This window comes from Haplochromis burtoni, unplaced genomic scaffold (genome assembly GCF_018398535.1).
Source record: "Haplochromis burtoni strain Fernald_Lab_line unplaced genomic scaffold, NCSU_Asbu1 Contig_233, whole genome shotgun sequence".
Taxonomy (NCBI): Eukaryota; Metazoa; Chordata; class Actinopteri; order Cichliformes; family Cichlidae; genus Haplochromis; species Haplochromis burtoni.
This window is the reverse complement of record NW_024582594.1, coordinates 496991-513741: the sequence shown is the minus strand read 5'-3', so window position 1 is coordinate 513741 and position 16751 is coordinate 496991. Positions and strand designations below refer to the sequence as shown.

Sequence of the window (16751 nt, the reverse complement as noted above, 5' to 3'; positions counted from 1 at the left end):
CAAAATTTTGCTGATGTTTGTAAGGGCACTACCAAGGAAACCACATCATGCATTCCAGTCCCGAGGCAAAGAAGCATCTTAATTTCACATTTCGTGCTCCGTGGCCAGTGACAGGTTTGAAGTCTGGTGTGTGTGTGCGCGATAACTTGCTGACTGAGGAAATGGGTCACACTGCAAATGCATCTTCTAAACATTTGAAAGTGGTTTTAAAGAGTCCATCCAATAAGTTTGTGTGTATGGAAAAACGAGTCCACATTAAGTATAATATAATGAAAAAATGGTCCAGGAATGCAGACTATTACAACTTTCAAAGCAACAGCGGAGAAAAAAATTCTAGGACGTTTGTTAACTTAGTGGAAATAAAGTGGAAGTATTGCATTTTTCATTTTTATTTTTTTTTCTGTCATAAACACCAGAGTTCACCACCATTGATTATAAATCAGATACAAATGTTCTAATGTTGCAAACCATTGTGCAATTCTTCTTTTTCTGTAGGTTTTCACATTATTAGCCATACATTTATTATTATATAATACATACAAGTTTTAATACAGACAATGCACAAAACAAAGTAATAGTTGAGGTATAATGGCACTAATAAATACTATTATTGAAGTATTGTATATTTGTGGGCCATAATTACCATGTTGTAAATATCTGATATTCTAACCAAATATGTACTGTGATAAAGGTGGTTGCTCAAATTAAAGATGCCAAATTTGAAATTTAGGCTACTTCTCTTGGACAAGCTAGCATCCCACAAGCTAGCTTGTGGTCATCCCCAATGATGATGCTTTCTTGTTGTCAGAAAGAATTGTAGCCACATTAAAGTGAAATTAAGAGGCTGTTTGCATTTCAACCACAATAGAAGCGCATTTAGAAATGGAAATATAACGCAGTTACAAATAGTCTTTATGCAGATAAACTATTAGCTTAGTTTGCTACCATCTATTACTTTAGCAGCTTTAGACATACCTTATATTTTTTTTACTTAAGGCTAAATACATCAGAAACTGTCCTACTTTGGCAAATCGTCCTACCCGTATGATAATGTGACGGTGACTTCTGACTAACCCTAACCATAACAAATATTCACAATGGCTTTAAAAATGAAGTAAATTTGGGTTTTGTGTTGTCCGCATGCGCAGCGTATGCAGAAACAATGGGTAGTTGTTTCCTACCCGATCCTACCCTACTTTGTGAGGTAGGATGGACTCCCAGAACACCGGCAGCATGTATAGGTTTTTGGTTGTTTGTTTGTTTGTTTGTTTGTTTGTTTGTTTGTTTGTTTTCCCCTAACTCTGAAAAATATTAATATATAAGGATCCAGTAAAACTGAGCAACTGGATGGGGGAAAAAAAAAGTTTCTTTATATATAATTAATTAAACTGTGCATCATGAAAAGCTACGCTAGTGGAGACCAAGAACAAAACTATGAGTCTTGAAATGAGCATAATAGCTCCCCTTTAACATTTCTTTAATGTGTAAATGTGTACAAAATGCAGCCTGCTAATTTACCACTAATTGTAGTAATTACTTGTATGAGGAGCTCTGCCAAGACCTATTTAATGCGTGTAGTACAGTTTCGAGGTCATGACTGTTTCTTGCTAGCACTCTCCATGCATTTGAAATCGATGCCTTCAAGTACCACTCCATCGTGGCTGATGGCCCATTAAGCTGTGCTTGTGTATGTTACAGGTTCACTACGCAGCCTGTGGCGCACTAAAGAACATCTCATATGGCAAAGATCAAGACAATAAGATTGCCATCAAGAACTGCGATGGCGTCCCGGCTCTGATCAGGCTGCTGAGGAAGACTCATGACCAGGATCTGACGGATGTTATCACAGGTACACGGTGCATAGAGATCCTGGGCTCTGTTTTCAGTCTTGTTCAGTGTGGTTGTTTACTTTTGTTAAGGTGGCTATTATTAATTTAGTTAATGTGTGCCAATTTAGCTTTTTCATACTAGATAAAGCTGACAATTGCCACCAGTTGGACAGCTATTGGACATGACTTTGCAACCCAACAGAAGTAATTTAGCCAACTGGCAGCAATCCCACCAAGAACCATGCAGCTCCCTGCAAAAGCTCCACAATCCTACACCAAGATAAACTTTAATATAAAATGTACACAAAGGAAAGAGAAATTTTGTCAGGTCAGGATTTAAAACAGATTGTCTATTTAACAAAGGGTCAACGTTTGTACTAATACATAGAACTGTCATACAACCTTATTTAAACTGTGCATTTTAAATGGGCAATAGGCTACATTGTTGCTTTTCATTGTGCAATCAACATTTATTTCATAATGTTATGGCTGTAGAATTGATGACACTGCCAAGGTTTAATGTGACAATGATGTTAGCTTCGCTTTCACAGTGCAGCTCTGTCTGCCTCTGGGACCAAATCTCCACATTGCACAACCAAAATAGTAAGTCGGTAGGGCTTTTGTTTTCCATGGAAACTCCTGGTAGCTAAATATGGAAAAACTATCGGAGGGGGGTTCTGTTGCAGGAGGCAGAAAAAGGGAGGGAGTGATGCAACCAAAAGTAAAGCAAATGAACCTTGGACAGGCAATGTCTTGAACCTAAGAGGGATCAAAAGCCACATCAAGTTGGCATTGTGCCAAAAAGAAATAATGTAGCTCCTGCTTACTTATTAGCCAGCCCAGCGTTTTTAAAATATTTTTTGGAAGGGCTCTGTTTATTCATTTGCTATAGGATTCCTGAGTTTGCAGAAACCTTCAGCACTTTTAAGTTTAAAACACAAGAAGACTTGATGATGATCAAAATATAGTCCACAGGGTATATCCTGCATATAAAAAATGTTGGCACTCATGGACGACATTGGCCCTCCCCCAAAGAAAATGTTACGAAGGCTGTGATAAATCTTTAACCAGTGTTTTTAATGTTTAATTTACTCAGGCTTAAGCTCAACTTTTTATGATGTAAAAGAAAAACACTTACATTTCTTTTGAGTAAGCCAGCGTAGTCACCCCACAAAGGCCTGCTTGAGCCAAGAAAAACCCTGAACTGACTGTAGGATGTATGTAAACTTGTGTGGAAATAAAGTGGGTGTATTGCATATTTTCTTATTTTCTGTCACACACCGAGGTGTTACAGTACTCCAATATTGATGACAACTGTTATACTAATGTGCAAAAATCAGTCATTGGGTGATTCCAATCATTTCAGTTGAGTCAGGCAGCACAGACTCTTCCTTGTTCCTTTGGGACCAGTCACACTTGCATGTGTAGCCACCACACAAAGGCTCAGTCCATTATAGTAATAATATATTTGTGCTTTATTAGAAAACAATATTTACAAAGTTTTAAGAATTTCTCAGTGATATCAGTTGCAGGAAAAGTGCAAAATTTTCACTGAATCTTCTCGTCTGGTTTGGGGTTTTTTTTTTGTTTGTTTGTTTGTTTGTTTTTGTATGTTTTAAAAAAACAAACATTTTTTTCTTCTTCTCCCCTGAAGGAACGCTGTGGAACTTGTCGTCTCATGATTCTGTGAAAATGGAGATTGTGGACCATGCATTGCACGCCCTCTCCGACGAGGTGATGGTTCCCCATTCAGGCTGGGAGCGAGGGAGCAACGGAGCAGGTGGTGGGGAGGAAAACTGCAAGCCCAGACATCTTGAATGGGAGACTGCCCTCACCAACACAGCAGGCTGCCTGAGGTATGGAGCAAAGGAAGGATGGAAGCAACCTTAGAGAAGCAAGATATGTAGCTGGGAAAAGAAAGTGGAAAGTTGCCAGGTCAACAGACTGACAGAGCAGTGGGATGTGTGAGGGAGGATGGAAGCAATGATGCGCTAACAGAGCAGAAGAGCAGGAAATGCATCATGGAGTAGGCATAGTGAAGATGAAGAATGATGGTAGAGTCATAATAAAAAAAATACTGAAGACAAATGTCTTCAGTCAGATTAAACTCAAAACTTTTTCATAATAAAAAAAAATCAGAGCTCTATTTACTTGGTCTTTATAAGATGCTATGTGTAAATACATACATGTGTAGGAGAAGCATGTTTTAATTAAAACAATCTTTTCTGTAGAAGGAACAAAAACTCCAAGCAGATTCAAAAATTCAGACTTTAAAAAGTGAGTATATTGGAGTGATGCATCAAAGATATTTTTCATGTTAAAGACTCTTACTCTAATTACTAGTACATGTAAACACTTCTGGGTTAAATGTCAGTTATATATCAAAGAAAAGAAAAATTGCCCAGTAACTGAGCTATCAGGAGGGGAGGGTGGGGTGACAGGAAGGGAATTTCAGAGATTACTGGGAGGGGGGCAAGCAGAGGACAGTGGGGCATTGACTTTTCTAGTATAAACAGTATGTTCAGGCCTGTCTCTGTTATCTGTGATTTCCCTCAGCCATAAGTCTAATTATAAAAGGGTTACTCGCAGGTGTGGAAACGCATCTTATCTTGAGGATTTAGAAAGTTCAGTATTTACAGAAATGGTCTGGACAGCATCTGAATTGTTTTAAGTTAACTTGGCACTATATACCCACTTCAGCAGCTCAGTTATTTATGCATTCTATGATATTTTCTCATTTTTCATATTATATGACAGTTTGGACCCAAGCAGCACCATCTACAATTCAGCCTGTGGTATCCTTATATAACCAATCTTTAAAAATAATGGATAAAATATCTGTTCGGTGACATCGCTGTCACACTTTAAAGAAATATAATCTACTTAGTTTTAAGAGTTTTAATCATCTTTGTTTTCTTAAATTAGTTTTTAAATGTATAAATAGGGTGGCCCCAGAGTGTCTCAATAGATACATCCAGAGACAAGATAGTAATCGTATTACTAGGAGTAAGGTGAACGGCAACTGCAAGATATTATATCGCAGATCTACATTCGGTCAGTCAGCTTTTTCTATAAAGGCTTGCCACCTGTGGAGCACACTTCCAACCGATATCAAATTGATTACAGACATTAGATCCTTTACACTGAAGGTTAAAGTGTGGTTAAAGGGAAATCAAAGTTGTAGTCATTTTAACTAATGATTTTAATTTTATTTTAAATTATTGTCTATTAATTGTAATTGTATTTATGATGTAATATGGTTTTATGAAAATGTATGTTTTATTGTAAAATGTATCTATTTAGATTGTAAGCCCAACAAGAGACAATTGTTGAAAATTAGCAGCAGCTATAAACCTATGTGCGGTACATCAGTTTCATGTCTTGCACTTGAACTATGTTAAACCGCACTGTCCCTTTTTAAATAAATAAATTCCAAATTTCAGCCTGACATTACGCAGGAGATGCCAGAGCTAAACAATCTCTTAAAAATTGGGCGGTTGTACTAGCGTGTTTGTGACATAGTTAGTGCTGGGTCACTAAGCCTTTTGACCCAGACAATTGTAGCACGTTGTAATTGGCCTTCCTGCAGCCAAACTCTGCAATTTCTCAGCTCACGTTGTTCAGACCAGTTGAAGAGTAGAGCTCACACGGAGTGGGAATGCCAAGCTCCTACAAGCTTTTGTCCATTTCTAATTCCACTTAACAATATTCAGACAAACAAGAACGCTCTCTTCATTGTTGCCAAATAGACAGGGAGTGTTGTGCAGAGATTTTGTGTCAGTGAAGCTTCAGTTGCACTGCTGGGTTTAGTGGTTAATTTAAGGTCATTATGAGTGCTGTTTGTTTTGCCTTAATGGATATGTATACACGCAGCAATATGAGTGCCCTAATTATAGTATAAATTATAGTGGCTACCACATGCCCAAAACTGGCTATCTACATATGGGTCATTGAAACTATGTGTGTGTCATTTCTGTTTAAAGCTATTTTTTTTTTTTTTTTTTTTCCAATTCAAGACTTGTAGGAGATCTTTGACAGAGAACTTGTTTTCTGCAGAGTATTTAATGACTATATTTACTCAAGAAATTCCTCTTTAAGTTTTAATACTTAGTGGATTTTCCTGAAAATATTCATCTCTGTGACTGTAAACCTAACCTTTAGTTTCACTTTATGATTTCGTGTCACTTCGCTGTCGAACTGTAAACGACAGATGGAAGGCAGAGTTAAACTTTTATGGCTCCAGAAGTCATGCAGGCATATCGTGAACAGTGGCACACATGTTTAATGTCTGCCTTATGTGGCTTCTTTTATAGCTAAGGTTAGTGAAGAGGATTAGGGTCAAACACTATTTTATTTACATATGTAAATAGATATTGTCTTGCTTTTTTCCGTTTGTTTGAAATAAGTTTAGCAAATTTCAAGCGTTGTTTTTTTGAAAACCGGGACACTTTTTCTTTTTCCTGCCGCTGTCCTGATTTGATTCGGTCAGCATTTTTTTTTTATTTTAAATGTGTGCCTACCGCAGCATGTAAATAAACTTCTCAAACTATGTAGTGAAGTCAGATGAGTGCCCTGTGCAGTGAAAGAGAATGTGTCCTGGTATTATGTGAAAGGGTGTGTCTGCCGACGGGAAACATAAAAGACGAAAGGCCACGACACTCAGTTTTCCAGCTCTCTTGAATCTTTTAAGTGCGGCTGAGTCAGAGAGCAGTTGAGAAAATTGGCCCAGAGATGTAACTCGATCTTGTCAAACTGTACTCTCTTTGTAAACTAGTACATTTAACAGGAGTTTCATTCAAACTTAATGGGGGTGTGCTCGGGCATTATGTGCTGGAATCCTTTTGTAGTCACTATAGCAGACTCCTTCCGCTCCCCTTTAACCTCTTCTAATCTGCGTTCTTGTTTCTCCTCTTTTTAACTTTCCTCTCGATTAAAGAAATGTGAGTTCAGAGCGAAGTGAGGCGAGGAGGAAGCTCAGGGAGTGCACGGGATTGGTCGACTCGCTCATGTACATTGTCAAGTCCCAGATTGACTGTAAAGATGTGGACAATAAGGTATGTGGATTTCTGATTGATTAAATCCTTTGACACCTTTGTTTGATCCTTGTTGCTTTTGTGTGTTCAGTAACATTTACCTGTGAATTTACAATGAGAAAAGCGGCGTTTTGATTCTTAACTTTCTCTCCATCTCTGCAGTTGACAGAGAACTGTGTGTGTCTGCTGAGGAACCTGTCCTACCAAGTGCACCGTGAAATCCCCAACCCTGAGCGCTACCTGGAGGCCACACCAAACCACCAAGGCCCCGCCTACTCCAGCAATAAGGGCAGTTGCTTCGGTTCCCGCAAGAGCAAAGGTGTGTGACTTAGACAGACAGAGATAGCGTAGTTTTCATTCAGTATCGAGAGCATTTGGTGAGGTCACATCATCTCACTGAGCTGATACTTGCACATACACACAATCTTAGACAAACACATTACACAAACAAAGCCAGTCATCAGCACAGGAATGTTAACCCCTCCCCCCCTTAGAGAAATCTTATCCTCTCTTCAGCTGCTCTGTTTGTGTTTCACCGAGAGTATTGATTTGTTTTTGTCAGACTACAGCCCCCACTACAATTTGCTGGCTTTGTATTACAAAGTCAATTGCAACAACCATGTGTTAATGTTGGTATAAATATGTCAAATGTTTAGTTTTTTAGTTTTATTTTTTCCCTTTATTTCTGATTTGGCTCTTTACTTTTAGAAGATAGTGACTGATGATATAAGAGTGAGTGGTGAGGTGGTAGGGCACAACTTAACTCAGGCTGCTGCAGGTAGTTATTATGTGTTTGTAGCTACTCTACACTTGTACGTTATTAATACATTTGATGTACAATTTTATGTGAATATGAAATTACTTGTTTGGTTTGGGCGTTTCCCTGCATTTGCTTTATCCGGCCTTCATACATGGCATGTCACATGCTGATTCTGTGTGGTGGCAGTGCTGCTTTTGGGGTGTAAACAGGTGTTTACTGAGTGACTCAATTACGGCTGCTTTCCTTTTTACTTAAATGCTCTCTCTTCCTCCTGTTCTGCTGCTCTTCTCTTTCCCCTCCCTGCCCTACATCCTCCTTCGGCCTGGCTGCAGATGAGTGGTTTTCCAAAGGTAAGCTTTCTTTACCTGGCTATGCACTTTACTTCTGCTTTGTACTTTTGTCTTGGAGTGGGAGCAGTAGGATCATGGCTTAGATAACAGAAATGTTTTACTAGCACTAACATGGCCTATTTCTTAATAGCGGAACACTTGTAGAAAGTGCACTGTAGTTTTTAAATCTTCGTGTTTGCCCTGAAGAGCACGTGTCTAACCAAATCAGAACACGTGTACTAACAGCGCATGTGTCAGTCTGAAACAGCCATCACACTCGGTGTCAACAGCAGATTGTTTTGGCATTTTTGTTGATGTTAATGTTTAATGTTGCTTCCAGGAAGGAAAGATGAGGATACAGCTGATGATACAATAGACATTCCAAAAAGGACCTCACCTGCTCAAGGTAAGCAAAGGCTCTATGAACACCTTTTATTGAATTAAGCCTTTATAGAAATGGGGTTCAAAACACTGAACGTGTTGTGGTGACAGCGGTCTCTCATTCAGACGTAATCCACCTTTAGATGACTGTTTGCCACAGCTCCATTCACAGGCAGACATGTAGAGAGGATGTCATAGTACACCCGAGTTATCTCTTATTTGTTACAAATGCCAGGTAAACTTGGTGGGTTTTTTTGACACCAAATATGTTGTCAACTGATAAAGCGCTCGGACTTCTGAAAATGTAGTTTGCTCTGGCTTTGCTACTGCACGTGCAGTTTGATGTAAGCTGTACCTCGCTCCATCCACATGGACTCAGAGGACCACTCTTTTTGATTGCAAATGGCAATAATGCATCAACAATTGGTGATGCATTGTTTATAGTATACTTTCTGTAATTAGAATTTGGAAACAGAATTTTGTGACATACGACTGTTATTGCAATACAGCTTAGAATAATCTACAGGACAAAAATCTAAATCTGGACCATGAATTCTCATGAGATGATGTCCTGTTGAGCAGAGGGGTCATGTAAGGGCAGCCAATGTGAGCGCTAAAAGAAAGACAGGAAGTGGATGGGGACAGTAAAGGAAATGAGTTACAGCCTTTGCTTTTTGAAAGTTTTGCAGATTTCTGCCTCTCTTGTCGTTTTCGACTTCATACGTCATCATAACGTGCTTCTGGAATGAGCTGTTGTTGTTGTGCACTTTTTCATGGGAGATTAGGAGTAGTGGATGTTGTTTGCATTCATGTGGAAACAATCTCACAGACAGACACACACGGGATCTCTGCCCTTTTCTCTGATTGGACTCGCTGTGCTTTTAAGAGGCTTTCAGGACACCACAACAGAGACGTTCTCTCTATCGCAGGGTTTGATGTAAAGGAAGATTTATTATACTATGACAAATGTAGGTGTGATAGTGGTCAGGCTCCTCCTGCGCTGGTGAGTCTTCTGCTTCTCCGTCAATCGTCTCTGCTGTTTTAAGAGTTAATATTTGGAGGAAGATCTTCTGTCCAAGGCTTTTGGAGCTTAATGAGCAGACAGTTGGGCACCATTTGTTTTGTCTCTACTGAAGCCCTTACCGAGTGCCTATCGGCTTGATGATAGTATAGACGTTTGCTGTGTTCTTATCTGGAGGGTGGCATAAAGAAAACCGTCTGTGTACTTGGATAAAGAATAGATATCACTCCATCTTGATACCACATTCAGGAACACTTATCCTGTTTGATTTTCAAGAATTACTACTTAACATATCCCTGCACATATTGTTCAATAATTAATATGTCTGTATTTTATACTCCTGAAAGATTATTTCTTTATGAAGGACCTGTTACATTATCAATGTTCCCATCACACACGTGTCCACTCTCTGCCTGTTTCCTGTAGGCTATGAGCTCTTGTATCAGCCGGAGGTGGTTCGCATCTACATGTCTCTGGTGAAGGAGTCCCAAAACGCCACAGTGTTGGAAGCTTCAGCTGGAGCTATTCAGAACCTGTGCGCTGGACACTGGACTGTAAGAACTGCCATCTATACTGATCTTTTTCGATTTTACAGTACCAGAACTTTATGTGCTAAGTAAATAAACCAGATTGGGAAGTCTGAATAAATGGTGCTGTTTTAACATTAGTCATTGCAATCAAAGGTTATTTCAGGAACATTAGTAAACGCTCTATATGAGGATTTGTATTAGATTTGTCTGTTCTTAGAGGTTATCTGTAATGTAACACACAATTATTTTGACTTTGTGCACATGAGAAAAATCACAGTGGTATTTGTTTAGTCAACACTCCACCTAAAGAGCTGAAGTATTGGTTTACTGGTTGATCTACATTCCTATGCTTACATATGGCCTAGAGCTACAGGTCAAAGCAGCAGAAACAAGCTTCCTCTGAAGGTTGGGTTCAGCTTTAGAGAGAGGGTGATAAACTCAGTTATTTGAGAGGGTCTCCGAGCTGCTAGTTCTCTTACATCAAAAGCAACAACACACTGGATGGTAACAACTCATCCAGTCCACACATGCAAAAAATCAAACCGTAGGTGTCCCTAAATTATTATGTGCAATAATTAGAAATGACAGAGGGAAAAGGTATTGAACTCCTGAAGAAAGGGAGGTGTGGAACATCATGACACGCCTGAAATCTATCAGTAATGGAGCCATAATACAGAAGTGGACAGCATTTAGACAAGCCTGTGAAATACTTGGAAAATGTAGTCTGGTCAGATGCGACTAAAATGGAACTCTTTTGGTACCATAATAAACACCATGTTTAGAGGTCAAAAGGCACCGCAACTCATCCCAAAAACACCACAACAGCAGTGAAGTTTGGAGGTGGGAACAACATGGTATGGGGCTGTTTTTCAGCAAATGGTACTGGCACGCTTCATATGATTGAAGAAAGGATCGATGGAAACTGAAATATTCTTTATGAAAATCTGCTGCCATCTACCAGGATGATGAAGATGAAACGAGGGGGGGGGCGCGTTTCAGCAACACAATATTCCCAAACACAGCCAAGGAAACTCATTGTTAGTTTCAGAGAAGGAAAAATAACGCTGCTAGAATGGCCCAGCCAATCGCCTGACCTGAATCTAACTAAAAACCTTTAGAAAGAACTAAAGCTTAGATTTTGAAAGACCGCTTGTGTGGAAGACTGGCACAAAATCACACCTGCAACTAGTTTCTCCCTACAGGAGACATCTCGAAGCGGTCATCACCAACCACTTTTGTAGCAAGTATTAAATGAATTTCAGTCGGTGTGTTCACGAACATTTATCTTTGACTTCTTTGCATGTGTGGAGTGGATGTGTTGTTATCAACATCTGGTGATAATTTCATATCAGTGACAGCTTTAGAAATATATTTACTTAGAAAATTGGTGATGTATCCAATACTTATTTTACCCTGTGTAAGTAGCGTTTGACAGGTAACAGTAACCCACTGAGTGAAAAGTCTGTTAAAAACCAAGCATGAGATTTAGCAGCAATGGTCGTTAAGATGGTCTTCTAAATCAATAAAAGCACTTTGTGTGTCTGTAGTATGGCAGATGCATCCGTGCCTTGGTGCGCAGGGAGAAAGGTTTATCCATGATGACGGAGCAGCTGGCTCATAACAACGACCGCGTAGTCCGAGCCATGTCCGGAGCCCTTCGCAACCTGGCCATTGATGGACGAAACAAAGAGCTACTAGGTGACACACTTAACTTTTGTCTAACTGAGCTTCAGTAAAAAGGTTTTAACCAGAGTTTTAAAAAAAATCCCCAGCTTTATTACATACCAGTGTTAGCAGTTGTAAGTATGCTGCAATCTTAATCTTCCCTGTGTTGTCAGGTAAACATGCGGTGCCTAACCTGGTAAATAACCTGCCTGGTGCTGGTCAGAGTCAGCCAGTGCGAGCAGTGTCAGAAGAGACGGTGGTGTCTATACTGAGCACGCTCCATGAGGTGCTGGGCTCCAGTGTGGAAGCAGCCAAGACTCTCAGGGCTGCTAATGGCATCGAGAGACTGGTGCTCATCAACAAGGATGGGTACGCAGTGACAGATGCATACAGATCATTTGGATAATTTTTTCTGTCCACGTTTTAGAGCATCTTGAAATTGCTATAACGGGTTATTTTCATAAATTGCACCTTTCTCCCTCTCTGTCCCTCTCGTCTTTAGTAATCGTTCAGATCGGGAGGTGCGTGGAGCCGGCCTAGTGCTGCAGACAGTTTGGGGCTACAAGGACCTGCGGCGCACTTTGGAAAAGGATGGCTGGAAGAAGACAGATTTCATGGTCAACTTAAACCCTCCCACCAACAAACCCAATGGATATGAGGAAAGCACTCTGCCGCTTATAGACAAAGGTCAGTGGTAGGAGTCAAAATAGCCGCCACTTTGCTTAAAAGGTTTCAGTGTAATGATTGTTACCAGTCTTCTTGTTTTTATAAAATAAATTATGTAGTGGTGTCAGTTGTTATTCAAATTGGCCTTTTAAGTATCTATTCAGAGTTTCACATAATTTCCGTCTTAGATCTCTCTAAACTTGAGTCTGAATGATTCCTCTGCATGAATGCAACTCGGAAGTTGATTGTGCAGAATGATAACGGGCTGTTTGCTGATATGGAGTTACTCATCTCAGCCAACTTTCGATTCATTACATTTACAGCTTTGCCACATGGGGAATTTTCAAGAATAGTGAAAGCATATTTGATCTGCACTGCCTCCCAGTCAGTTTCCTAAGTGATTTTTGCATGTTTTGTTTTTTACTGTGTGTGTGGGACCCGCCTGACTCCTCCCTGAGTACTGAGGTCAGGTTTAAGGTATAGAAGGGACCAGGCCTCCGGAAGTGTGTGGCAATTTTTGTTGAAATGTCAACACAGGACATTTTTAGTACTGATTTAAAAACAGTTTCATTCTTTGAATTTCAAAGTAGACTGAATGTGGACATTTGCTTTTACTTTTGTTTTAGTCGTGGTGATTTATTTAGTTATTTTTTTTTACCTGTTGAGCACTTTGGTTGCATTAAAAAATGTATTTGTCGCGACTTAATTCTTTTGAATTACAGAGCAATACATGTATTTCTGACTGTTTTAATATTTCTCTGACACACAGGTGGCAAAAGTGACCGGGAAATGATTCCAATGAATGACATGGGACCAGGCAAGTGTGCAAACACAAAACACACAAACAGATACAACTGACAGAAGAGCTGTCCGACATGCCTTTGCTTTCATTGGCATCAAGTCATCACTGACTTCCAGCTGCTGCCTTTGAGTCAGCACAGCGGACCATCTGCCTCTGTCCCTAGGATCCTCCTCTGTCACACTAACCCACTGCATGTCTTCCTTCACTACATCATAAATCTCCTCTGCGGTCTTCTTCTTTTTCTCTTTCCTGCCAGCTCCATATTCTTCGCCCTTTGTGTATTTATTGGAAGTACCAATTAAACACGTGCTTCTCCTCTTCAGATGCCTACTCCACACTGGACCAGACGGGGAGAAGGAACACTCTGGATAACACACTCGGACCTACTGACAAAGATTTAGATCAGGTATCGGCCAACCTCATGACACACACTGACACTCCTCACACCTTTGCCTAGAGACATAAGCCCGCATGTCTGCACCTTTACTGAGAATTTACTGCCTCACTCCTAACATGCTCTTTGCTACATCTCTCTCCTGACCCCAATGTAACGTAGTGCTCACTTAATTTTTAAAGTTATCTGGCCAGTTCACACCTTGTTGTTGTTTTTGATTATAAATGGAATATTTTGGGGTTGAGGATTGCTGATCCGAGAAGCCAAAATCACCGAGCTGTGCTATAGCTGCAGTGCTTCACCTGACTTTAGGCACCATCTGAGTTCAGTCTGCGCTCTCACAAGCTGCTAAAGTTGTCGTTCAATGAATGTAAAGGGCAAAAACTATTAATGGTGTTAATTTCACACACTGGTTTCCCAGAAAGTTACCGTGTGAATGGACATGTTCTCACACACACCCACAGGCAGCATGTTGATGCATGTCTCGGTACAGCACAGGAGTTGATCTTTATCTTGTGCGTTATTTCTCACCCTTGTCCCTTTTTTCCAACCTTAAAACAGGACCTAACATTGCACTAACATGTCGCAACTCTTCTGTCTTTCGTCATCCTGAACTCCCTCCACTTTTCCCCCTTCTGTGTCTACTCACCTCCTCTTTGGATTTTCACACTAAACCCTCTTTATTCACCCACTCCTTTGGACTCTTATCTCTCCTCATCTTTATCTGTCCTTCTCTCCTCTTTCTTTTTGTCTCTCTCTCCCAGGGAGGGATGTATGGGGAGAGGCAGGCCTCTTTGCCTCTAATGGATTCTTACGATGGTTAGGCTACACCCACTGTGTCACACTGCATGTCACCGCATGGTATGTGTGTCCCACTGGCTGCTCTCACAACTCACCGCATGGCCTAATATTAGTTTTGTAGTAAGATTTGTGAATATTTGTGTGTTTCTAATTGTGATTTGGATTTTTTAATGAGCTTCCATTTTACTATTTTTAGACTGTTTTGCTCCCCCTGCTGGTGAAAAGTGTCAAATCTTTATTTTTTGTGGTTCCTTGGATCTTATATACACATATTTTTTGTTACCTCTGCTTTGCACAGTTTGTAATTTTTCGTTTTGTCCAATGTTAAGTAACGTTTTTACTCACTGTATTGTATTTTTTAAATAATTAATTTTTCTTTAAAAGTGTGATTCTTTCCACCCAGGCATGGCTGCCTCGCCCTTAGCCGCTCCATGTGATCCGTTCATACACTTGTACTTCTTCTTCTCTTGCAGAAAAACTGATTGTGTGCATCACAAGACGACAGCCTCCTCCCACTTACTGCCCTTGCTGAACTGACAATGGGGGACTACCGCTACACTACCGACATGACTAAACTTCATCCCTTACACTCACTCTCTTGCAGCTTCTCTTCTTCCCTCTGTCTCTCTGTTACATTCCTCCATTGCAGTTCAAACACTCGAATGAAACCATATGGAAAACTGACGATGCTCTGCATTCCCTGTGGACAGCCGGATGTGACACTACGACCACTTGACTCCAAAACCACTCCATCAGCACTACAGCTTGCTTGGACAACACTAATGCTCTCTTTCTTTGAGACTGTGGCTTCTTTGGTATTTTCTCGGAGGTCAGAGCAAAGACTAATTAAACTAATTAAAAAGGAACTGTTGGAATCATATCAGGACACTTTATGGTGAGATTTTCCATAAATGGCTAACACACTCTGTTTTGAAGAAATCAAGGTTTTCTCTCTCTCTCTCTTTCCTTAATGGTCACACACTACAAAATATGAGTAATTTCCTACCGCTGGGATCTTGTATTTATCTGTCTAATTAGATATGTGTACAGCTTCTGCTTCTGTTTTGGTAGCGGTTGTTCCTCTACTCGCTTTGCTGTGTACTTTTAGTTACGTATGCGTGCCAAATGACACTGCTACTGCTGTGACTGCCACTGCTAACGCGCAACATGGCACACTCAGACTTTTCTCCAGCAGCCACACTGAAAACTTGTCATCCGCTTTGTTCTGTTGGCATCTTGTGTTGGTGACAGCCCAAAGATGCACGGGCGTGCTGCTTTTTTCTGCATTTGATTGTGATGATCCACAACTGTACAAGGTTAGTTATACAGCCAGAAATAAAGCAGACGAATGATTCTCCTCCTCCTCCTTGTTGGAACAGACGGCAATTTCTAAAGTGATCTTTCTGTTAAATGCACCCCCCTTTTTCTTGGTAATTCTTAGTGGATATCTCAAGGATCCGGTGGGCGCATTTCCTTATCTGCAGGTCCATAATCTTATGAATGTGTACATATGCAAGATTGTCTTTAATCGTGGGCTAACTGGAGTGCCTCGCTTATTCAGGATGGGTCTCATGGGTGTGTCCAGCGTGACCTGGGTAACTGGTCAAGTTGGTTTTTTTGTTTGTTTTTTTTTGGTTTTTCACAGCAGCGTACAATTTGGGAGTACTGTATATAGAACTCAGAAGTTTTTATTCTGCAAGAATATGCGATCTTGTATGTTATTGGATTTTTTTTTTTAATTTTTTTTAAATTAAACTCTTGAGTTCTGTATAACTCACTGCTTCACAAATCCATAACCTGCCTGGCTTTAAGACTACAGATCGACACAGTGCTGTCTGTTTTTTTTTTTGCCCACATTTCTTTAGTACGATGTTTGTTCTGAAGAGGAATGCTTATTCTTAGTGCCGAGTGAGATGTAGATACTTACTGCGTGGATGATTAAAAGAAGCACTACGGGGTTGTAAAGTGTGATTTTTCTTTTCTTTTTTTAACCTCCTTTTTTCATGCCAGTTGAAATATGACAGCCTCCTTTTCTCAAATTAACGAGCTGTCTTCAAGATTGGACTGACTGAAAGATGAAAATGATAGCGAGCGAGGGCTAGTGTTAGAAAGAGAGGCATAGACCAGAATCTATTAGATAAAATCAAGAAAAAAGTAAAAGCACATTTAAACTATATATACAAGAGAATATTTGTTAATTTTAATGGTTTTATGTATTATTATTTTTTATATATATATTGATTTGGGTTTAATTGTTTTGGGTGCTCTGGGTGAATGCATATGCAATCTTTTTTTTTTTTCTTTGTTTGTTTGATTGAAAACAGTTTGTCTTAATTGAAAGCAAAACCAAGTTAGCTGAACAGAAATCCTCCAACGCCATCATCAGATACACTAATGGGAAGGAAAAAACCAGATTGTTGACTAATGTAATCTCTTTGCCTTGGCTCTTAAAGTTGCACATTCTCATTTATGAATGAATTATGTAACTAGCAATAATGTTTTTAATAAAAAAGAAAATTATTTCTCAGTGCCCGTGTTTT

At 39.8% G+C, this 16751-nt stretch overlaps 1 protein-coding gene across 7 annotated transcripts in view; it reads left to right on the top strand.

The window, feature by feature from the left end:
- ctnnd1 (catenin (cadherin-associated protein), delta 1) overlaps positions 1-16510 on the top strand; it is a 31754-nt gene extending 15244 nt beyond the window's left edge. For 5 of the 7 annotated variants that reach the window (XM_005944504.2, XM_005944500.3, XM_005944506.3 and 2 more), the window contains 14 exons: positions 1699-1849; positions 3484-3685; positions 6766-6883; positions 7025-7181; positions 7955-7972; positions 8292-8357; positions 9780-9907; positions 11431-11581; positions 11722-11917; positions 12051-12235; positions 12984-13031; positions 13340-13422; positions 14175-14229; positions 14685-16510. In XM_005944504.2, the coding sequence (XP_005944566.1) occupies positions 1699-1849; positions 3484-3685; positions 6766-6883; positions 7025-7181; positions 7955-7972; positions 8292-8357; positions 9780-9907; positions 11431-11581; positions 11722-11917; positions 12051-12235; positions 12984-13031; positions 13340-13422; positions 14175-14229; positions 14685-14743 (1617 nt within the window). In that variant the 3' untranslated portion in view covers positions 14744-16510. The remainder of the gene's footprint in view (positions 1-1698; positions 1850-3483; positions 3686-6765; positions 6884-7024; positions 7182-7954; positions 7973-8291; positions 8358-9779; positions 9908-11430; positions 11582-11721; positions 11918-12050; positions 12236-12983; positions 13032-13339; positions 13423-14174; positions 14230-14684) is intronic. The other 2 variants (XM_005944502.3, XM_005944503.3) reach the window with 2 other exon arrangements.
- The last annotated feature ends 241 nt before the right edge of the window (positions 16511-16751 follow it).